Source organism: Schistocerca cancellata, chromosome 5, assembly GCF_023864275.1.
Source record: "Schistocerca cancellata isolate TAMUIC-IGC-003103 chromosome 5, iqSchCanc2.1, whole genome shotgun sequence".
Taxonomy (NCBI): Eukaryota; Metazoa; Arthropoda; class Insecta; order Orthoptera; family Acrididae; genus Schistocerca; species Schistocerca cancellata.
In genome coordinates this window covers 119,391,011-119,416,101 of record NC_064630.1, presented here as the reverse complement: position 1 = coordinate 119,416,101, position 25,091 = coordinate 119,391,011, and the positions used below count along the sequence as shown (strand labels likewise).

The 25,091-nt window shown below is 43.4% G+C and overlaps 1 protein-coding gene across 2 annotated transcripts in view; it reads left to right on the top strand.

Moving 5' to 3' along the window:
* Positions 1–438: 438 nt before the first annotated feature.
* Positions 439–25,091, top strand: part of LOC126187922 (PMS1 protein homolog 1-like) — a 119,116-nt gene continuing 94,463 nt past the window's right edge. Inside the window, exons 1-4 of one of the 2 annotated variants that reach the window (XM_049929284.1) lie at positions 439–718; positions 811–931; positions 16,353–16,517; positions 16,633–16,913. In XM_049929284.1, coding sequence (XP_049785241.1) covers positions 581–718; positions 811–931; positions 16,353–16,517; positions 16,633–16,913 — 705 coding nt within the window. In that variant the 5' untranslated portion in view covers positions 439–580. The remainder of the gene's footprint in view (positions 719–810; positions 932–16,352; positions 16,518–16,632; positions 16,914–25,091) is intronic. The other variant, XM_049929283.1, reaches the window with a different exon arrangement.

Here is a 25,091-nt window from a genome sequence, read left to right as displayed (position 1 = left end):
CTACCGACTACCGGCCTTCACGAAATACTTCCTTTTCGATCCAAATAAGGTCACTAGGTCAGGAAAGCGAAACCTTTAATAGCTACGCTCGAGAAGAAATACACTACTCTAAAATATATTATTTATTGTAAATCTGACAATATGTGCCTTATGAAATCTAGCATCATTAGAGCCATTTTACGTTATGTCTTCAAATTAACACGGTACTAAAATCAGTGGCATAGATTAAGTTGAAAGTTCTTCTGTTAACTGTAAGTTGAAAGTAGATAATCTGATTGTGAGTTGGAGTAGCCAACGAATGTGAATGCCAAATAAAGGGTGTGATAACAGAGAGACCTATATGTTTTCATTCGCGCCATACCATCGGGCGATTTCGGCCAGACGCCAATTGTACAATACTCATTTTAGTTGGTCGTATTGCAGTCAGCTGCGACGTATTGCACCATTGCGGGCTCGAGAACATCTTTGACACGGGCAGTCACAATACAGTGTTTGGCGCTAAGTTCAGAAAATTAGTGTTTTGATTGTGATGTTTTGAATTGTTGAGTTTTTCGTACAGGAATGTGCAGATCATTCTGCCATGTCAGTAGCACTTTTGCCATCGTCTACCATCAGGCTAGTGACCACGACACAAATAATTACAACGGTGTCGAGTGTTGTGAAGGAATTAATTGAAAATTCATTGGATGCTGGTGCTACAAATATAGAAGTTAGATTGGCAAGTGATCGCTTAAACTCTTGTTTTACAATAACTAGTACATTCATCTTGCTGTTACGGTCACGACAATGACGCTTCGTTATTGATTTCAGGAAAGAAACGGTCTGGAGAAAATAGAGATAAAGGATAATGGTTGTGGAATCAAACCATCTGATGTTGCAAATGTTTGCCTTTCATCTTATACTTCCAAAATACAGAACTATTCCGACCTCGGTGAGTTACTTGTTTGTCATCCTCTAAAAGTGACAGTCCTGAGACTGGTTTGATGCAGCTCTCCATGCTACTCTATCATGTGCAAGCTTCTTCATCTCCCAGTACCAACTGCAACCTACATCCTTCTGAAGCTGCTTAATGTATTCATCTCTTGGTCTCCCACTACGATTTTTACCCTCCACGCTGCCCTCCAATACTAAACTGGTGATCCCTTGATGCCTCAGTACTTGTCCTACCAACTGATCCCTTCTTCTGTCAAGTTGTGCCACAAACTCCGCTTATCCTCAATTCTATTCAATACCACCTCATTAGTTATGTGATCTACCCATCTAATCTTCAGCATTCTTCCACAGTACCACATTTCTAAAGCTTCTATTCTCTTCTTGTCCAAACTGTTTATCGTCCATGTTTCACTTTCATACATGGCTACACTCCATACAAATACTTTCAGAAACGACTTCCTGACACTTAAATCTATACTTGATGTTAGCAAATTTCTCTTCTACAGAAACGCTTTCCTTGCCATTGCCAGTCTACATTTTATATCCTCTCTACTTCGATCATCATCAGTTATTTTGCTCCCCAAATAGCAAAACTCCTTTACTACTTTCAGCGTCCCATTTCCTAATCTATATCCCGCAGCATCACTCGATTTAATTCGACTACATTCCATTATCCTCGTTTTTCTTTTGTTGATGTTCATCTTATATCCTCCTTTCAAGACACTATCCATTCCGTTCAACTGCTCTTCCAAGCCCTTTGCTGTCTCTGGCAGAATTGCAATGTCATCGGCGAACCTCAAAGTTTTTATTTCTTCTCCGTGGATTTCAATGCCTACTCCGAATTTTTCTTTTGTTTCCTTTACTGCTTGCTCAATATACAGATTAATAACAATGGGGAGAGGCTACAACCCTGTCTCACTCCCTTCCCAACCACTGCTTCCCTTTCATGACCCTCGACTCTTATAACTGCCATCTGGTTTCTGTACAAATTGTAAATAGCCTTTTGCTCCCTGTTTTTTACCCCGGTCACCTTTAGAATTTGAAAGAGAGTATTCCAGTCAACATTGTCAATAGTTTTCTCTAAGTCTACAAATGCTAGTAATGTAGGTTTGCCTTTCCTTAATCTTTCTTGTAAGATAAATCGTAGGGTCAGTATTGCCTCAAGTGTTCCAACATTCCTACGGAATCCAAACTGATCTTCCCAGAGGTCGGCTTCTATCAGTTTTTCCATTCGTCTGTAAAGAATTCGCGTTAGTATTTTGCAGCTGTGACTTATTAAGCTGATAGTTCGATAATTTTCACATCTGTCAACACCTGCTTTCTTTGTGATTGGAATTATTATATTTTTCTTGAAGTCTGAGGGTATTTCACCTGTCTCATACATCTTGCTCACCAGATGGTAGAGTTTTGTCAGGATTGGTTCTCCCAAGGCTGTCAATGGAATGTTGTCTACTCCCAGGGCCTTGTTTCGACTCAAGTCTTTCAGTGCTCTGTTAAACTCCTCACGCAGTATCGTATTTCCCATTTCATCTATATCCTCTTCCATTTCCATAGTATTGTCCTCAAGTACATCACCCTCGTACAGACCCTCTATATAGTCCTTCCACCTTTCTGCTTTCCCTTCTTTGCTTTGAACTGGGTTGCCATCTGAGCTCTTTAATTTTCCTGTATGTAGTATCCATATTACCCCAAATGATACATGCCTCTACATCCATACATTTGTCCTCTAGTGTCCAAACCCACGTGTCGGCTTTGACCCGTGATGTAAGGGTATTGTGGTGTGTGATGGGATGACGGCGCGGAGTTTGGTTTGCGAGTGTGGCGTGTTTCTAATTGTTGTCGTGTTGTGGTTTGTTGTGCCCTCTGGTGGTATGTTCAGGGCTTTCATTTGTGTGGTGTAATGGGCTCAGTTTGCTCTTGCTCATTATACAGAATTTTTGAGTATTTGCTGCGTTTGTAGTGGAATTCGTTTCAGTGAGTTAACGATTTTTTTTGTGAAGGTTAATTTAGTGTTGTTTGGTGTACATCGTGGGGTAATTTTAGCAAAATTAATCAGTTGTGGTTTTTATTCAGAAATGGATATGACTGATAAAATTAATAGTGTGCATCTGAGGGAAATGATGGGGAGCACCACTTTGGCACTGATAACGTTTTTGCAGCTGTTCATTTTAATTGCCAAGGTCGTGAAGTGCTCTATTTGTGGCGAAGAAATGAAGTTCGCTAACTTCCGTCGTCTCGGACCAGGGACGGTTATATGTGGCGCTGTCGAAAGGATGACATTTGGCATTCCATATGGCGTGGTTCCTGGTTTGAGAAGTCTAGGTTGGGCATATGCGAGATTGTACTGGTGACTTATCATTTTTGTTATAGATCCCCACACAGTTTTTGCGTGCGTGAGACTGGTGTGAGTGAGAGGAGTCTTCATGATTGGTTTTCTGTTTGTCGTGAAGTGTGTTCAGAGTTCATTAAGTACAGGGGTAAGCTGGGGGAGGGGGCATGGTGTTGTTGTGGAGGTGGACGAGTCGCAGTTTGGGAAAAGGAAGTATGGTAGGGGTAAGTCTGTGGTTGGTGTGGGGGGCTGGTGTTCCGGGGGATGGGTGTTCTGAATGTGTTTTTAGGGTTGTGGAAGGGAAGTCTAAGGCGGAATTAGTGGGGTTACTTGAGGAGTACATAGAACTGGGGTCCACAGTAGTTTCAGATGCATTTTCTTCATATAGGGGGTTGGGTGAGAGGGGATACAATCATTTAGTCGTTAACCATAGCTTAGAGTTCAAAAATTATGAGACGGGGGCTTGCACAAATACAATAGAGAGGATGTGGGGGGTCTGTTAAGTCAGTTCTTGGGAGGGGGAAGAGGCACTCTTCCAACCTTCAGTCTCATTTAGATGAGTGCAGTAGGGGGAAGAGTGTCCCTGGGGGCTATTGTGTTTTTCGGGTTTTTTTAAGGGCTGTTAGTAAAATGTATATGCCGAAACTGGTTGGTTGGGGTGGTTTGGGTAGGTGGGTGGGTGGCTTATTTCGTGTTAGAGTGTTTGTGGGGGGGGTGGAGTGTGTTGGTTTGTGTTTTAGTTGTGGAGGATCTATTTTGTTGAATTTTTTTTTTTTTTTTTTTTTTGTTGAGTTGTAGTGTGTGATTGAGATTTTTTATGTTGCATTTGGTTTTTGTTTATGGGTTTTATATTTTGGGGGGAGGTTGGGTTGGTTGGGGGGGGGGGGTGGGAGGTTGAGTTGTGGGTGGGTCGGGTCTTTCTTTTGGTTGTGTGTGATTGTGGTGGCCAACCTAGTTTGTGGCCGGAACTTTTTTGTCGTCGTCCTTTTTTTTTTTTTTTTTTTTTTTTTTTTTTTTTTTTTTTTTTTTTTTTTTTTTTTTTTAGTGTGTTGGGGTCGAGGGAAGTGGGAAGTGTTTTATTGAAATGTGTGGCTGTGAATGTTGGCATTGGCATCGGGAGATTTTTTTGAGCTACATAGGTCAAGGGAAGTGTTTGATCCTAATTTATGGGATCGGGAGCTTCTGTTGAGCTACATAGGTCAAGAGAAGTGTTCGATTCCAATTTATGAGATTGGGAGCTGCTATTGAGCTATGTAGGTCAAGGGAAGTGTTCGATTCCAATGTGTGGCTGTGAATGTTGGTATTGGTATCGGGAGATGTTTTTGAGCTACATAGGTCAAGGGAAGTGTTTGATCCTAATTTACGGTATCGGGAGCTGCCGTTGAGCTATATGAGTCAAGGGAAGTGTTAGGTCCTAATTTAGGGGATCAGGAGCTGCTGTTGAGCTATATAGGTCAAGGGAAGTGTTCAATCCCAATTTATGAGATCGGGAGCTATTGAGCTATGTAGGTCAATGGAAGTGTCCGATCCCAATTTATGGGATCGGGAGCTGCTGTTGAGCTATATAGGTCAAGGGTAGTGTGCGATTCCAGATGATATTGTGTTTAGTGGTATTTGGGGAGTTGTGTGATGTTGGTTTTATTCGTTGTTTTGTGTGGGTTTGTATGATGGTGGGTGTCTAAATTTGTTTATATTTGTATCTAAAAACAAAGATGATGTAACTTACCAAACGAAAGCATTGGCATGTTGATAGACACACAAACAAACACAAACACACACACAATTCAAGCTTTCACAACCAACGGTTGCTTCGTCAGGAAAGAGGGAAGGAGAGGGGAAGACGAAAGGATGTCGGTTTTAAGGGAGAGGGTAAGGAGTCATTCCAATCCCAGGAGCGGAAAGACTTACCTTAGGGGGAACAAAGGACAGATATACACTCGCACGCACGCACGCACGCGCACACACACACACACACACACACACACACACACACACACACACACACACACACACACACACACACACACACACACACACATATCCATCCGCACATATACACAAGCAGACATTTGTAAAGGCAAATTGTTTGGGCAGAGATGTCAGTCGAGGCGGAAGCACAGAGGCAAAGATGTTGAATGACAGGTGAGGTATGAGCAGCGGCATCTTGAAATTAGCGGAGGTTGAGGCCTGGTGGGTAACGGGAAGAGAGGATATACTGAAGGGCAAGTTCCCATCTCCGGAGTTCTGACAGGTTGGTGTTAGTGGGAAGTATCCAGATAACCCGGACGGTGTAACACTGTGCCAAGATGTGCTGGCCATGCACCAAGGCATGTTTAGCCACAGGGTGATCCTCACACTGTCTGCCTGTGTCCATTCATGCGAATGGACAGTTTGTTGCTGGTCATTCCCACATAGAAAGCTTCACAGTGTAGGCAGGTCAGTTAATAAATCATGTGGGTGCTTTCACATGTGGCTCTGCCTTTGATCGTGTACACCTTCCGGGTTACAGGACTGGAGAAGGTGGTGGTGGGAGGGTGCATGGGACAGGTTTTACACTGGGGGCGGTTACAAGGGTAGGAGCCATAGGGTAGGGAAGGTGGTTTGGGGATTTCATAAGGATGAACCAAGAGGTTACGAAGGTTAGGTGGACGGCGGAAAGACACTCTTGGTGGAGTGGGGAGGATTTCATGAAGGATAGATCTCATTTCAGGGCAGGATTTGAGGAAGTCGTATCCCTGCTGGAGAGCCACATTCAGAGTCTGATCCAGTCCCAGAAAGTATCCTGTCACAAGTGGGGCACTTTTGGGGTTCTTCTGTGGGAGGTTCTGGGTTTGAGGGGATGAGAAAGTGGCTCTGGTAATTTGCTTCTGTACCAGGTCGGGAGGATAGTTGCGGGATGCGAAAGCTGTTTTCAGGTTGTTGGTGTAATGGTTCAGGGATTCCGGACTGGAGCAGATTCGTTTGCCACGAAGACCTAGGCTGTAGGGAAGGAACTGTTTGATGTGGAATGGGTGGCAGCTGTCATAATGGAGGTACTGTTGCTTGTTGGTGGGTTTGATGTGGACGGATGTGTGAAGCTGGCCATTGGACAGATGGAGGTAAACGTCAAGGAAAGTGGCATGAGATTTGGAGTAGGAGCAGGTGAATCTGATGGAACCAAAGGAGTTGAGGTTGGAGAGGAAATTCTGGAATTCTTGTTCACTGTGAGTCCAGATCATGAAGATGTCATCAATAAATCTGTACCAAACTTTGGGTTGGCAGGCCTGGGTAACCAAGGAGGCCTCCTCTAAGCGACCCATGAATAGGTTGGCGTACGAGGAGGCCATCCTGGTACCCATGGCTGTTCCCTTTAATTGTTGGTATGTCTGGCCTTTGAAAGTGAAGAAGTTGTGAGTCAGGATGAAGCTGGCTAAGGTAATGAGGAAAGAGGTTTTAGGTAGGGTGGCAGGTGATAGGCGTGAAAGGAAGTGCTCCATCGCAGCGAGGCCCTGGACATGTGGAATATTTGTGTATAAGGAAGTGGCATCAATGGTTACAAGGATGGTTTCCGGGGGTAACAGATTGGGTAAGGATTCCAGGCGTTCGAGAAAGTGGTTGGTGTCTTTGATGAAGGATGGGAGACTGCATGTAATGGGTTGAAGGTGTTGATCTATGTAGGCAGAGATACGTTCTGTGGGGGCTTGGTAACCAGCTACAATGGGGCGGCCTGGATGATTGGCTTTGTGAATTTTAGGAAGTAGGTAGAAGGTAGGGGTGCGGGGTGTCGGTGGGGTCAGGAGGTTGATGGAGTCAGGTGAAAGGTTTTGTAGGGGGACTAAGGTTCTGAGGTTTCCTTGAAGCTCCGCCTGGACATCAGGAATGGGATTACCTTGGCAAACTTTGTATGTGGTATTGTCTGAAAGCTGACGCAGTCCCTCAGCCACATACTCCCGACGATCGAGTACCACGGTCGTGGAACCCTTGTCCGCCGGAAGAATGACGATGGATCAGTCAGCCTTCAGATCACGGATAGTCTGGGCTTCAGCAGTGGTGATGTTGGGAGTAGGATTAAGGTTTTTTAAGAAGGATTGAGAGGCAAGGCTGGAAGGGAGAAATTCCTGGAAGTTTTGGAGAGGGTGATTTTGAGGAAGACGAGATGGGTCCCGCTGTGATGGAGGACGTAACAGTTCCAGGCAAGGTTCAATTTGGATAGTGTCTTGGGGAGTTGGATCATTAGGAGTAGGATTAGGATTATTTTTCTTCGTGGCAAAGTGATATCTCCAGCAGAGAGTACGAGTGTAGGACAGTAAATCTTTGACGAGGGCTGTTTGGTTGAATCTGGGAGTAGGGCTGAAGGTGAGGCCTTTGGATAGGACAGAGGTTTCGGATTGGGAGAGAGGTTTGGAGGAAAGGTTAACTACTGAATTAGGGTGTTGTGGTTCCAGATTGTGTTGATTAGAATTTTGTGGTTTTGGGGGGAGTGGAGCTGGAAGTGTGAGATTGAGTAGATGGGAGAGACTGGGTCTGTGTGCAATGAGAGGAGGTTGAGGTTTGCTGGAAAGGTTGTGGAGGGTGAGTGAGTTGCCTTTCCGGAGGTGGGAAACCAGGAGAGTGGATAGGTTTTTTTTTTTTTTTTTTTTTTATTTTGAGGTGGATGGTGGCATGCTGTTCTAATTTGCGGTTGGCCTGTAGGAGGATGCTCTGAACAGCCGGTGTGGATGTGGGAGAGGAAAGATTGAGGACTTTTATTAAGGATAGGAGTTGACGGGTGTGTTCATTGGCTGAGTTGATGTCTAGGTGAAGGATTAGGTGGGTGACGGCAATGGATTGTTCAGTTTGGAACTGGTATAGGGACTGATGGAAAGAAGGGTTACAGCCAGAGATGGGAACTTTAAGTGTGAGGCCTTTGGGGGTAATGCTAAATGTCAGACAAGCCTGAGTAAATAATATTTAGTTTGTCTCCACCCAAAAGTCCCCCATTTCCCGCGCTTGTCCCATGAGTGTCATTAGGCTTTTTGTGGAACATGTGTGTGTTTGTTTCTCAATGTATTTTCGTCTTCATAATGTGTACGTAACGACTTTATATGCGCCATATTGGAATCGTGGTTTATGGTCGTTTCCACCATATTTGTGACGTCATGGGTCAAAGCAGACGGGCGGGATTGGACGCTTCCGTATTTCCTCTGCTTAGCCATTTTGCACTTCCTGTCGATCTCATTTTTGAGAAGTTTGTATTTCTTTTTGCCTGCTTCATTTACTGCATTTTATATTTTCTCCTTTCATCAATTAAATTCAGTATCTCTTCTGTTACCGAAGGATTTCTACTTGACTTACTTGACTTGACTTAATTCCTTTGGCCCCTATGGGGGCATAGGGCATCCAGGAGAACTCGCCATCCGCCTCTGTCTTTGGCCATTTGCCTCAATTCTGCCCAGGTCTTGCCAACTCTTTTTGCTTCCCCTTCCACTGTCCTCTTCCATGTGCCCCTTGGTCTTCCTCTCTTCCTTGTTCCCTGGGGATTCCATTCCAATGCTTTTTTCTCGATGGCTCCATCTGGTTTTCTCAAGGTGTGCCCCAACCAGCCCCACTTTCTCTCTCGTATCTGGTCTTCTATAGGTATCTGGTTTGTTATTCGCCAGAGCTCCTCATTACATATTTTTTCTGGCCACCAGATATTCATGATGTGTCGAAGACATCTATTTATGAATCTTTGTAACTGGGTTGTTATCTTTTTATCCATTTTCCAGCTTTCACTGGCGTGCAGAAGGACAGCCTTCACATTTGTATTAAAAATACGGATTTTTGTTTTGTATGTGATATTTCTATTTTTCCATATTGGATACAATTGTATGAAGGCAGCATTTGCCTTTTTAATGCGGTTTTTCACGTCATCGCCAGCTACACCATCTTCCGCCACTATACTACCCAGATACAGGAATGAGTTGACAGTCTCCACTCGCTGCTCACCTATTAACAGTGGCATCTCCATGTTACCTGAATTTACTCTCATTTCCTATGTTTTGCCTGTATTTATCTTGAGGCCAGCAGTCTCTGCTTCTTCTTTCAGCAGGCTTAATTTAGCTTGCATATCAGTCAGCCTTGGAGCTAATAAAACTATGTCGTCTGCAAAATCCAAATCCTCCAGACGTTCGTGGATCCCCCACTGGATTCCTCGTCTCCTGCCTGCTGTGACTCTTCTCATAACAGAGTCTAGAATGAGTAGAAAAAGTGTTGGTGACAAAATGCAACCCTGCCGGACTCCAGTTGTTACTTTTATGGGCTCTGTCATATTTCCCTTGTGGAGTATGCAGCATTCGTAGCCATCATATAGATCTTTTATGATGTTTAAGATCTTCTGTGGTATGCCATACTTCCGCAACACCTGCCAGAGCACTTTATGTTTCACGGAATCGAAGGCCTTTTGAAAATCAATGAATGCCAGGTACATGGTTGCTTGGAATTCTTTGCTTTGCTCTAAGATGATCTTAAGAGTGGTAATAAGATCAACACAGCTGCGTTGTGCCCTAAAACCGGCCTGTTCTTTACGCAGTCGCTTTTCAAGGGATTCTTTAATTCTGTTTAAAATAATTCTGGTGAGGACCTTACTGGGCACTGACAACAATGTAATACCACGCCAGTTGTTACAGTCTGGCAAATTTCCCTTTTTTGGGAGCTTTACCACCAAGCCATTTTTCCACTCCTTTGGAGATTTCTCTTCAAGCCAAATATGCTTCAGCAAAGGATGGAGCATTTTAACAGTACTTTCAGTATCGGCCTTTAAGAGCTCCGGTGCTATGTTGTCTAGGCCTGGAGCCTTTGTATTTTCTAGTGTTTTCAAGGCAATCCTAATTTCGTCCATTGTGGGGCACTGCAAATTTATATTTTGGTCTTCTTCGACTTCCTCTGGAACATCTCGTACTTGTTTCTCTTGGTTGTCTTCACAATTTAACAGTTCCCTGAAGTGTTCCTCCCATCTCTGTAGCTGTGCCTGTTGAGTTGTAAGCATCACATCATTCTTGTTCTTAACTGGTCCTTCATGTCTGAAGTTCTTCATTGACAACCGTTTGGTAATGTTGTAGAGGTCTTTCATATTTCCTTGTCTTGCTGCCTCTTCTGCTAATTTTGCTTGCTCATCTATCCATTTCCTTTTATCTCGACGTAGCAATGTTTTCACTTTTTTGTTTGCCTCCATGTATTCTTTATGCGCTTCGCTCTTCTGCGCTCTTGTCTTACAAAAATTTAACTTAAGTTTTAGTTCTTTCCTGTGGCTGATTTCATTCCACGTAGCATCGGAGATCCATTCCTTCCTTTGATGTGCCTTAAATCCTAGGATTTTATCTCCCACATCTAAATAACAGTTCTTGATTTTTTTGCCAGCATGTTTCAATTCCCTCTTCCATAAAGTTTTCTTCAGAGAGGACCTGGAATCTGTTTTGTAGTTCAAGGGCAAATGTTTCTTTGATCTGTTGGTCTTTTAATCTTGCCACCTCTATTTTCTTGCACCTATGATTGAGCTTGGTTCTATTTGCCACTATCTTCAGTCTGAATTCCGCCAAAACTAGGTGGTGGTCACTTCCAACGTTTGCCCCTCTTCTATTTCTGACATCTAACAGAGAGTGTCGGAACTTGCGGCTTATGACTATGTGGTCTATTTGATTTTCGGTAACGTGGTCTGGAGAAACCCATGTTATCTTATGACAGTTACGATGTGGAAACAATGTGCCCCCAATGACTAGGTCATGTTGAGCGCATGTATCTATCAACAGTTCACCATTTACATTCCTGATCCCCATGCCATGCACGCCCATGATATGTTCAAGCCCTTCATTTTCTGAACCAACTTTTGCGTTCAAGTCACCCATTAAAATTTTTATGTCCCTAGAATTTATCTGTCGAAGAACTCCGTTAAGCTCTGTATAAAATGCATCTTTTAATTCTCCTTTAGCTATTTCAGTAGGTGCGTAGCATTGAATTACAGTGACATATCGCACATTTGTTTTAAAGCGTGTGGTTATTATCCGTTCTGAGACTGGTTTCCACTCCAGTAAGCTCTTCTTGCTGCTTTTAGATAGTAAGAGCCCTACACCATTCTTGTGCATCGCGTCCTCACCGGTCTGACCCGCATACAGCAACACTCCACCATTTTGTGTTTGGAATTCCCCAGATTCTGGCCACCTTACTTCACTTAGTCCCAATATATCTAGTCGATAGTTCTCCATCTCTTTTTCAACTTGTCTTAGCCTTCCTGCCTCTCTCAACGTCCTTACATTCCAAAAACCAATACGGGTTTTCCTTTTCAGGCCAAAGGTCATATCCTTAAGATTCATCCGGCTGTTTCTCCTTTTAGTTTCTGTGATATGTGTTTTTTGGTAGTGCGGGTTATCAGCCCACAGCCCCCGAGTGTCCTGGTGGGGCTGCCACCTCATGGCCTGGACACCTGCCAAGGTTTTATTTCAGGGCCTTACCCCGTAGATAGCATGTCTTCACCACGACTACAGAACGCTATCCATTTCCATAATATTCTCCTCAAATACACTCCTGGAAATGGAAAAAAGAACACATTGACACCGGTGTGTCAGACCCACCATACTTGCTCCGGAGACTGCGAGAGGGCTGTACAAGCAATGATCACACGCATGGCACAGCGGACACACCAGGAACCGCGGTGTTCGCCGTCGAATGGCGCTAGCTGCGCAGCATTTGTGCACCGCCGCCATCAGTGTCAGCCAGTTTGCCGTGGCATACGGAGCTCCATCGCAGTCTTTAACACTGGTAGCATGCCGCGACAGCGTGGACGTGAACCGTATGTGCAGTTGACGGACTTTGAGCGAGGGCGTATAGTGGGCATGCGGGAGGCCGGGTGGACGTACCGCCGAATTGCTCAACACGTGGGGCGTGAGGTCTCCACAGTACATCGATGTTGTCGCCAGTGGTCGGCGGAAGGTGCACGTGCCCGTCGACCTGGGACCGGACCGCAGCGACGCACGGATGCACGCCAAGACCGTAGGATCCTACGCAGTGCCGTAGGGGACCGCACCGCCACTTCCCAGCAAATTAGGGACACTGTTGCTCCTGGGGTATCGGCGAGGACCATTCGCAACCGTCTCCATGAAGCTGGGCTACGGTCCCGCACACCGTTAGGCCGTCTTCCGCTCACGCCCCAACATCGTGCAGCCCGCCTCCAGTGGTGTTGCGACAGGTGTGAATGGAGGGACGAACGGAGACGTGTCGTCTTCAGCGATGAGAGTCGCTTCTGCCTTGGTGCCAATGATGGTCGTATGCGTGTTTGGCGCCGTGCATGTGAGCTCCACAATCAGGACTGCATACGACCGAGGCACACAGGGCCAACACCCGGCATCATGGTGTGGGGAGCGATCTCCTACACTGGCCGTACACCACTGGTGATCGTCGAGGGGACACTGAATAGTGCACGGTACATCCAAACCGTCATCGAACCCATCGTTCTACCATTCCTAGACCGGCAAGGGAACTTGCTGTTCCAACAGGACAATGCACGTCCGCATGTATCCCGTGCCACCCAACGTGCTCTAGAAGGTGTAAGTCAACTACCCTGGCCAGCAAGATCTCCGGATCTGTCCCCCATTGAGCATGTTTGGGACTGGATGAAGCGTCGTCTCACGCGGTCTGCACGTCCAGCACGAACGCTGGTCCAACTGAGGCGCCAGGTGGAAATGGCATGGCAAGCCATTCCACAGGACTACATCCAGCATCTCTACGATCGTCTCCATGGGAGAATAGCAGCCTGCATTGCTGCGAAAGGTGGATATACACTGTACTAGTGCCGACATTGTGCATGCTCTGTTGCCTGTGTCTATGTGCCTGTGGTTCTGTCAGTGTGATCATGTGATGTATCTGACCCCAGGAATGTGTCAGTAAAGTTTCCCCTTCCTGGGACAATGAATTCACGGTGTTCTTATTTCAATTTCCAGGAGTGTACATCGCCCTTGTATAGACCCTCTATATACTCCTTCCACCTCTCTGCTATCCCTTCTTTGCTTAGAACTGGGTTTCCATCTGAGCTCTTGATGTTCATACAAGTGGTTCTCTTATCTCCAAAGGTCTCTTTAATTTTCCTGTAGGCAGTATCTATCTTACCCCTAGTGAGATAAGCCTCTATATCCTTACATTTGCCCTCTAGCCATGCCTGCTTAGCCATTTTACACTTCCTGTTGATCTCATTTTTGAGAAGTTTGTATTCCTTTTTGCCTGCTTCATTTACTGCATTTTTATATTTTCTCCTTTCATCAATTAAATTCAATATTTCTTCTGTTACCCAAGGATTTCTACTAGCCCTCGTCTTTTTACCTACTTGATTCTCTGCTGCCTTCACTACTTCATCCCTCAGAGCTACCCATTCTTCTTCTACTGTATTTCTTTCCCCCATTCCTGTCAATTGTTCCTTTATGGTCTCCCTGAAACTCTGTACAACCTCTGGTTTAGTCAGTTTATCCAGGTCCCGTTGTTGTTGTTGCGGTCTTCAGTCCTGACACTGGTTTGATGCAGCTCTCCATGCTACTCTATCCTGTGCAAGCCTCTTCATCTCCCAGTACCTACTGCAGCCTACACCCTTCTGAATCTGCTGAGTGTATTCATCTATTGGTCTCCCTCTACAATTTTTACCCTCCATGCTGCTCTCCAGTAGTAAATTGATGATCCCTTGATGCCTCAGAACATGCCCTACCAACCGATCCCTTCTTCTAGTCAAGTTGTGCCACAAACTCCTCTTCTCCCCAATTCTATTCAATCCTTCCTCATTAGTTATGTGATCTACCCATCTAATCTTCAGCATTTTTCTGTAGCACCACATTTCAAAAGCTTCTATTCTCTTGTTGTCTAAACTATTTATTGTCCATGTTTCACTTCCATACATGGCTACACTCCATACAAATACTTTCAGAAACGAAGACACTTAAATCTATACTCGATGTTAACAAATTTCTCTTCTTCAGAAACGCTTTCCTTGCCATTGCCAGTATACATTTTATATGCTCTCTACTTCGACCGTCGTCTGTTATTTTGCTCCCCAAATAGCAAAACTCCTTTACTACTTTAAGTGTCTCATTTCCTAATCTAATTCCTGTAGCATCATTCGACTTAATTCAACTACATTCCATTATCCTCGTTTTGCTTTTGTTAAAGTTCATCTTATACCCTCCTTTCAAGACACTGTCCATTCCATTCATCTGCTCTTCCAAGTCCTTTGCTGTCTCTGACAGAATTACAATGTCATCGGCGAACCTCAAAGTTTTTATTTCTTCTCCATGGATTTTAATACCTACCCCGAACTTTTCTTTTGTTTCCTTTACTGCTTGCTCAATATACAGATTGAATAGCAACGGGGAGAGGCTACAACTGTCTCACTACCTTCCCAACCACTGCTTCCCTTTCATGTCCCTCGACTCTTATAACTGCCATCTGCTTTCTGTACAGGTCCCATCTCCTAATTCCCACCTTTTTGCAGTTTCTTCAGTTTTAATCTACAGTTCATAACCAATAGATTGTGGTCAGAGTCCACATCTGCCCCTGGAAATGTCTTACAATTTAAAACCTGGTTCCTAAATCTCTGTCTTACCATTATATAATCTATCTGATACCTTCTAGTAGCTCCAGGCTTCTTCCATGTATACAACCTTCTTTTATGATTCTTGAACCAAGTGTTAGCTATGATTAAGTTATGCTCTGTGCAGAATTCTACCAGGCGGCTTCCTTTTCCATTTGTTGCCCCCAATCTGTATTCACGTACTATGTTTTCTTCTCTCCCTTTTCCTACTATTGGATTCCAGTCACCCATGACTATTAAATTTTCGTCTCCCTTCACTACCTGCATAATTTCTTTTATCTCTTCATACATTTCTTCAATTTCTTCATCATCTGCAGAGCTAGTTGGCATATAAACTTGTACTACTGTAGTAGGTGTGGGCTTTGTGTCTGTCTTGGCCACAATGATGCGTTCACTATGCTGTTTGTAGTAGCTTACCCGCACTCCTATTTTTTTATTCATTATTAAACCTACTCCAGCATTGCCCCTATTTGATTTTGTATTTATAACCCTGTATTCACCTGACCAAAAGTCTTGTTCCTCCTGCCACCGAACTTCACTAATTCCCACTATATCTAACTTTAACCTATCCATTTCCCTTTTTAGATTTTCTAACCAACTGCCCGATTAGGGGATCTGACATTCTACATTCCGATCCATAGAACGCCAGTTTTCTTTCTCCTAATAACGACGCCGTCCTGAGTAGTCCCTGCCCGGAGACCCGAATGGGGGACTATTTTACCTCCGGAATATTTTACCCAAGAGGATGCCATCATCATTTAATCATACAGTAAAGCTGCATGCCCTCGGGGGAAAAATTACGGCTGTTGTTTCTCCTTGCTTTCAGCCGTTCACAGTACCAGCGCAGCAAGGCCGTTTTGGATAGTGTTACAAGGCCAGATCAGTCAATCATCCAGACTGTTGCCCCTGCTGCCCTGCAACTACTGAAAAGGCTGCTGCCCCTTTTCAGGAAACACACGTTTTTCTGGCCTCTCAACAGATACCCCTCCGTTGTGGTTGCACCTACGGTACGGCCGTCTGTATCGCTGAGGCACACAAGCCTCCCCACCAACGGCAAGGTCCATGGTTCATGGGGGGGGGGGGGGACTTGGAAATGAATATAAGTAAACAAAGGTTAGCAAGAGGGAACCATAAAGTATTTGCGGGTACGACTCCCACTGGCCTGAGTTTGGACTTGGTAGCGAAGTACTCAAAAAAGTGTGGGTGAATAGGAGGAGGAGGATGTGGCTTCAGAGTGTATGAAGACCATTAAGAAACTAGTGAAAGAAAAGAAGACCTAGGGAGCAAGAAAACTCCCTAGAATGCTATTGAAATTTGTAAACGAAGATAACACGGTAATGCAAGTAGGGAGAAGTACAAATCTAAGGAAATAGTGTGTGGCAACAAGGACATTGACAGAATTATCATGTTACTGCTTTTATTATTAGACAAGTAGTGGTATGAAAATATTATAGTTACTCCAGCCGGCATTTCTGTGGCCAGTGAATGGATGCAAATATTTGCTGAAAACAATTGTGACTGTTGTTGCAGGTAGACTCTCTACATATGGATTTAGAGGAGAGGCACTTTCTTCTTTGTGCCAGGTGTCAAGTATTACAATCACGACAAAGACTGCCAGCGACAACATTGCGATGACCTATATGATCAGTCAAGATGGAAGTATCTTAAACTCAAGACCCTCTCATTTTGGCAATGGTATATTCTGAACGATTGTGTCATCTTATTGTACTCTTATTATGAAAAGTGCCCATACAGACTGATTATAGGTAGTTTTTGCATCATAATTATACACTCATCTCTTAATCTTAAGTTTCAGGCACCCACATTGTGGTGACAGATCTTTTTAAGAATCTGCCTGTACGCAAACAATATCTAAGCAATTCACGAAATGCTGCTGAAGACATTAGAAGAACTGAACAAATTGTGAAAAGCATTGCAGTAATCCATCCGGAAGTGAGAATTACTTTTTGCCATAATAAGTGCAGTCTGTGGCAGAAACCAGTGGTGGCTACACTACAAGAATCATATATGCAAATTTTTGGTTACAGTATTTCAAGCAATTTAGAACAGCTGGCCCTTCGCAAGGAACAGGTGACATATTTATGCATCTTTATTACCTAATGATTTTTCTGTATATTATTTTAGTGGACATGAGATAATTTATTAGTAAAGGAAGATATCTTCCAAAGAGAGTCAACAAATGCTTAATGTCAGAATTGACAGTGGCTACTGTCTCATTTGTGTGTATGTTTCAGTTGCTTGTACAAAATTCATGAAATATTGTAACTGGTATTTCTTACATGATATGCCAGTAACAGTCTGCTAAACAATGTATGGTTCTGTTACATGGATGGTGTCTCTGGTGATTTCATTTGTAATTTACATTTGTAGATGTCGTGTATGTTTAGTATATTACTTCTTTTTTTTTCCTCTTGTGAATGGTGGCGTACATTGTGTTGTGTACTAGATCTGTATGAGTCTACTGGAAATGGCAAGTGTGTTGAAGGTTGCGATACTACCATTTTGCTTTGACCAGTGACCTCTTCTGTGGAAGTTGTAGACGTAGACTTATCTGTCTAGTTTAGGGGAGCAGCTTTGGTTGTACGTATATGGATCAGATCCAAGTACACATTTACATTGTCAGCTGAACACATTAATGATAACACACACCACATAATTACCAAGGTAAGTAATTACACATTATCTACCATCATCTACTGTGTGTTGTTTTCATGTTTGTCAAGTGGAATTATGCGCACCACCACAGGTGATGTTGTGTAGACAAGGCTCTTTATTCCTTGCTTTTCACTTACCTTTGAAAAGACTGTACGTAGTTACTTATATCTTAACTACTTACTCATCATTAACTGTTTCAGCCATTTAAGAGGTGATTCTACACTCAAGCAAAATGTCTCACAAATTTTAATAAGTGAGTTGAATGCAGCTGTTCAGTTTTCCATTGAATAAAGTTATTGTTCCATGTAATTCAGAAAGTGGATAATTTACACAGACTAGCAGGCTTGGAAGGTACAGGCCTAACAAAGTGTAAAAGTCCTTATCACAGCTGCACTGACAACTGGTGACCCCAACGTAATCTGAGCCTAAAAAACTAAACAGAAAAAATGACCATAAAATGCAAGAACACTCCAGAGTATTGCAATTAGCCATGTTCTTGCTACTGTTGTGGTCATACAGTCTTGTACTTCGGTTTTCTCAAGTGGAGGCGAGTTTTCATGATGCAGATGATTCAACAATGTTTTCCTTGGTAGTGAACCAACTAGACTGTAAATGTGCTTAGGAAGTTCAAGATATAACCACGCCACTGGTGGAATAATCTTATAGGAAGCTAAAAACTGAGCTGATCCGAGGAGCAGCTGCTTGATGAGAAGAAAGCATCCAACAAGTACTCACACAAGATGATGTCGGGGGATTGTAAGCTGCCTCAGTACTTTGGGCACTTGCAGAGCAAGTGGACATTGGTACTGTTCCTTACAACCTGTGATGTCCCTGGACACCACTACAGAAATTGTGGACCATGTATAGGAGACTATCATTCTCACACAAGTTAGCACCATGTTAGGGCCAAGCAGCGGTCACACACACTGATTGATTTGCTGGTGGTGAAGGTAGACATTCTGTGCAAACAGCTCAGTGAACTACTGTCTCGATGAGGTACCAGCAGGGTCAGAAGACGTAATCATTGCAGATACAGGAGCCGATCGTTGAATAACATCTCGTCTTCTAAGTTAGGAATATCAGTATGCTGGTACCATCAGAAGTTTGGTGAGCAGGTACACAAGTGCACAAGTCTGAGCTTGTTCTGAAATACCAGTTGCAGTCGAGCTTAAGTGCAGCTGACTGCTGGACAGGATCACAGTGCATTTGTATTAGTTACAGGAGGTCTGGACTAAAGTATCTAGTAGATAGAGATTTGGATTTGAAGATATTGCCGTGGACCTTGGTTCATCTCTGTTGACCACTGACCACCTTCTGCTTGTCAGCTGCTAACAATTCCAAGATATCAATAATGGAACTCAGTGTGTGGAATTGGACTTTGCACCATGCTGTGCATTGGTCTGGCACTTCACTCTCGCTGATGTCTCAGAGCCAGTCATGAGCATGGATTCCCCAGCATACTGCTAGCTGATGCTGGATGTGGTGAATTCCTGACTTGTGGACAGGGTGACTGGCGTGGCTTCAATTGGGTTCTGCTGCGGCACGACCACACAGAGTGCCAAACTAATGCAAATGAAGGACTGTAATTATGCTACTATATTATCCCAATATCCAGCACTGTCTAGGCCCCCTGGATCTCCAAATCAGATGCAGCATAATACTGTGGATTTTATTAAAACCATGAACAGCCCTCCAGTATCATGTAGACCTAGACATTTGGCACCAAACCAAATGGTAGTAGCTAAGGTCAAGTTGCCACATGTTAAAAGAAGGCATTATCCGACCATCAAGTGGCCCATGGTCATCTCTGCTGCACCTGGTTCCTAAGAAGAGTGGAGCATGTCGTCCATGTGGTGATTATAGAATGCTTAATGCATGAGACAAATCAGACTTTACCCAGTTCCATTGTTGTGAGATGATAACCATGTCTTATGTGGTGCAATGGTCTTTAGATTGTGCCAAGGGTTATACTCAGATACCAGTGGCAGGAGAAGATATACCAAAAACAGCAATGTTACACCATTTGGGCTATTCAAGAGCATGTTTATGAACTTTGGTTTACAAAATGCATTCCAAACCTGGCAAAGATTTGTTGAATCTGTACTACAAGGTCTACCCTTCTGCTCTGCTCCCTGATGATATCTTGACCTTCTTGACCACCAAAGAAGAACATCAACAACATGTTAAAGATGTGTTCAATCAATTGGAACAATATGGTGTTATTTTGAAAACAGCCAGATGTTTGCACCCCTATCCACTGGACAAGGTTGTAGTTATTCCGTAAATATAGAAGCCAAGCACCATCAAAGAGCTACGTCATTTCCTCAGGAAGCTAAATTTTTATCACCGTCATCTACCACTGGCAGCAGAGCTACAAGAACAGTTAACTGCAACACTTTCTGTCTATAAAGTTAAAGGACTGAGGCAGTGAGCTCCGTCTTTGACACTGTTCAACAAAATATGGCGAATCCTGCGTCCTAAGCTTGATGCGCCCTTAGTGATGGTGGTTGGTGCAAACCTAACAGCCATAGGTGCCATATTACAACAGTGGACAGATGGCTAATGGCAGTCTCTAGCCTGTTCGTCTCATAAACTGTCGCCATTGCAACAAAAGTGGAGTACATATGAATGAGAACTTCTTGCCATGTACAAAGCCATCAGATACATCGTGCTGTAGGTAGACGCGAGAGATTTGGCTATCTATATGGACCACGTACAGTGGCTTGCTGAGTACCTATGTAGATGTAGATGCAGAACACCTGTGTTCAGGCAGAATACCATTAACTGTTCACTGCGGAAGTATAATCATCTGGAATTTATCGTGCAGTTTAGCACCAACATTGAGCACATCTCTGGTATGGACAACACAGCAGCTGACTGCCTTTTGTGGGTCAACAGTATTTTGAGCCCCATTAACTTAAACATGATCACCCAGGTGCAACAGACTGACCAAGAGCTTCCTGGGCGATGCCAACTCAGTATTACAGTTGCACTCATTAAGAGTCCCCAATGCAGATGTTCAAATATATTGCATCGTCTCACAAGGAAGATTCCAACCTTTCCTGTCAGTTCAGTTTCGCTTCGACATCAGATCGATCATCGGAAGGACTTCAGTATCAGACAAGCTGTGTAAATTTACACAGCTTGTCTGATCCTGCAGTCCTTTCGACGATCTGACTGATGTCGAAGTGGTTTGTCCGGCCGGGAACGGAGAAGGTCTGCCACATGTGGACATGCATGTGTATGCCATGCCAATGCAGAAAAGGATCTTGTCACATACATGCACCAGCGGGCAAATTGCCCAACATCATCACATGTTTAGTGCATGTACATCTGAACGTTATGGGTCAATTACGTCCTCAGATGATCAACACTACCTGTTGACTATCATAGATTGTTTCACTCAATGGCAGGAAACAGTACCACTGGGCAAACTCTCCCTGAAAACATTAGCCTCTGCCTTCGTGTTCACATGGTTATCAAGATTTGGTTGCCCACTGCCTATGATAACAGATTCCAGCAGGCCATTTGAATCAGAGTTATTAGACAAGCGTACAGCTTTCTGTGGGTATGTCCATCATAAAACCACAAGTTACCAGCTAGCAAGCATTGGTCTGATAGAGTAGTGGCACAGCGTTTCGATCCCCATTGACTTCAACATCAGGAACTGTGCCGTCATTTATAGCGTAGCTACTGGCAGGGTCACCCAAGTCGGAGTGGTCTTGTCAGAGGAGTCTGATGTAATGTGTCCCACAACATAGGGCAGGGAGGGCTCTAGAGGTGTGATGAAGCCAGGGAGCTGACACAAAGCCTGGTCCTCCAAGTTAGGGGTTCATCGTGGGGTTAAGAAGCGCATATTGAAAAAAACATTTTGTTATGAAACTCAAAGACAGGAATAACCAGACTGATGATGCTGATTAATGACCCATACAAGGAAAAGAACATGTTAAACAGAAAAATGATACACTATGTGGTCAAAAGTATCCGGACACCCCCAAAAACAAATGTTTTTCATATTAGGTGCATTGTGCTGTCACCTACTGCCAGGTACTCCATATCAGCGACTTCAGTAGTCATTAGACATCGTGAGAGAGCAGAGTGGGGCACTCCGCAGAACTCAAGGACTTCGAACGTGGTCAGATGATGGGTGTCACTTGTGTCATCATCTGCGAGATTTCCGCACTCCTAAACATCCCTAGGTCCACTGTTTCCAATGCAATAATGAAGTGGAAAGGTGAAGGGACACGTACAGCACAAAAGTGTACAGGCCGCATCGTCTGTTGACTGATGGAGACTGCCGACAGTTGAAGAGGGTCGTAATGTGTAATAGGCAGGCATCTTACCACACCATCACACAGGAATTCCAGACTGTATCAAGATCCACTGCAAGTACTATGACAGTTAGGCGGGAGGTGAGGAAACATGGATTTCATGGTCGAGCGGCTGCTCATAAGCCAAAAAACATGCCAGTAAATGTCAAACGACACCTCACTTCGTGTAAGGAGCATGAACATTGGACTATTGAACAATGGAAAAACGTTGCGTGGAGTGACGAATCGCGGTACACAATGTGGTGATCCGATGGCAGGGTGTGGGTTGGCGAATGCACAGATAATGTCATCTGCCAGTGTGTGTAGTGCCAACAGTAAGATTTGGAGGCAGTGGTGTTATGGTGTAGTTATGTTTTTCACGGAGGGTGCTTGCATCCCTAGTTGTTTTGCATGGCACTATCAAAGCACAGGCCTACATTTATGTTTTAAGCACCTTCTTGCTTCCCAATGTTGAAGAGGAATTTGGGGTTGACGATTGCATCTTTCAACACGATTGAGCACTTGTTCATAATGCATGGCTTGTGGCAGAGTGGTTGCATGACAATAACATCCCTGTAATGGACTGGCCTGCACAGTCCTGACCTGAATTCTATAGAACATATTTGGGATATTTTGGAACACCGTCTTCATGCCAGGCCTCACCGACCAACATCGATACCTCTCATCAGTGCAGCACTCCATGAAGAATGGGCTGCCGTTCTCCAAGAAACCTTCCAGAACCTGATTGAACGTATGCCTCCGAGAGTGGACGTTGCCATCAAGGCTAAGGGTGGGCCAACACGATATTGAATTCCAGCATTACTGATGGAGGGTGCCACGAACTTGTAAGTCATTTTCAGCCAGGTGTCCAGATACTTTTGATCACATAGTGTATATACTTTGATACTTGGAATGTAAAAACTTTGAGCAAACCAGGAGCTCTACGTGGACTCAAACAAGAGATGGAGAAATACTGTGTACGAGTAGCAGCAGTTCAAGATGTCAGATGGAAAGGAGATGGTATCATAAAGCTACATTCACATTGGTGGATTTGTCACAGATTTGTGCCTGGCACATGTAGCCAATGCAGTGTGGCATAAGTTGAAAGTTCCTGTGACATATACCTGCAACATTGATGCTAGAATTCCGAGAAATACGCTGTTCTGGCACATGTGCCTATATCTGTTTGCTCACTGAATACACGGCACAAATCTCAGATACTTTTTCTACTGCACATGCGTAGTTCACAGGCCACCTCGGTGGAGCAGCCAAAAAATAATACCATAAAATTAATTGAACACATTCCCCAATTGTAAAAACTGGAACACCAAACATGATGCAGTTTGCCAGCTAGCATGTTTATTCAGTATTTCTGATGAAGAATTGGACATTAAACTTAATAACTAGAGGTCACAATTCCTTCGTGAATTCAATAATGTGTTTTGTCGAAGACATCAGGATCAGCAAGAGAAAAGGTATCTTTTTCTAAATGGTATGCCAAAGAATCGTTCATTTTCCTGAAGGATGTAAGCAGACAGAGAAGAAGTTTATCCATGTTTGTGGTAAGTTGGACCATATTTATTTTACATGATTTTTAACACAAATATTTATTTACATAGCAATGAAGAATGTAAATGTGTTGTTTACAGTTGCACATGAAAAAAAAAGAGAAAGCATTTTCTATGAACTTGACAGTTATCACTGAACTATCTTCGACACTAAGCAAACAAATATTGCCACTCCAATTGTCCTTTGACAGTGACAAGATATGTTAAAAATTAGTTTCTCACTTGCTTAACGTCTTTGGCAGCTTTTCTGTTGATTCTGAATTGTGATGGAAGTGGTAGGTGGTCTCTCCCCCTCCTCGGTTCTACAGTCCCTCTTTCTAGATTTTCAAAATCAAAACTGTGTGATGGTGAAGAAATTAGGTGAGCTTCTCAGTTTCTTCGTAGGAAATTGTGTAGGTAAATGCAGCACAGTTACAGTAGTTGCTTTATGCAGATCAAGGTGAATAGGTTTTTGTAGAACACTAGAAACAGATGATAGTATGCCAAAGTCATTTTCAGTAATTCATTGAGACTGAGCCTATAATTAAATATTCTTTCTTTGCTGCCTTTGTTATGTTTACCTGGAAAGGGTGTCATGACATGTTCTTGTAGTGCAAAGACATTGTCAGCAGCAATTACGTAGGGGGTGGGTGCATCTCTTCCAGACAGAGGCTCTAGTTCTTGCATGTGCAACTCACTTCCTTGAAGGGCTTTGTTGAAGGCTGTATGATTAAATACACCTCTCTCTGAAATACCTTCTTACATTCCCACATCTGCATACAGAAATTGGTAATCGGCATCTACTAATGCCATTAACACAATGCTGAAAGTTTTTTGTTGTGATAAATGCTTCCAGCATGAGCAAGAGTAACAATTTGTACATGTTTTCCATCTTAAGTCCTATGCAGTAAGGAAAGTTCCAATGAATCTCAAATTCTCATGCAATTTCCTCACATTGTGCTTCGGAATTTGGATACATGAAAAAAGATAAACAAAAAATCTGAAGAATGTTTTTTCCTTTCCTTTTAGTGTATATTGTAAGAAAGATGCAAGGAGCCATCAGTACCACTGGAAGATGAACAAAGTACTTCAAATACTAATTTGGAGCCTACCAATCCGCCACAGAAGAAGGCTAAAGTTAAAAACCAAAATTCGGCAGATGATGCATTCAAAGTTTTGAAATGTACTAGTGAAGACATTCTTGAGAAAAAGGATAGGTTCACGTTGTTTCAGAAGTATGTAGAATGCGAACTTCAAGAAATTCATAACAAAAAGGTCTTGCTATTCTACAAAAGAAGATGCAAGACTTAATCTTTGTAGCTAAAATTGAGGAGCTTGATGAATTTGAAAGAGTCTTCAAGTACAATTCCTGAATTAAACTTTAATGAGGGGCAGTCAGAAAATGTTTGTATTTTAACAGAGGATAACATTGTTACGTAATGCAGTGTATGGAATTTTTAGTTTTAAATAGAAAATCGATAAAGATAACAGTCCCTACTGCAATTTCTCTCTGAAGAGCCTTTATTATAGACTGACATATTTTGATATTATTTCATTGACTTTTGGATTTGGAAATCCAATGCATATACAGGGCTATTACAAATGATTGAAGCGATTTCATAAATTCACTGTAGCTCCATTCATTGACATATGGCCATGACACACTACAGATACGTAGAAAAACTCATAAAGTTTTGTTCGGCTGAAGCCGCACTTCAGGTTTCTGCCGTCAGAGC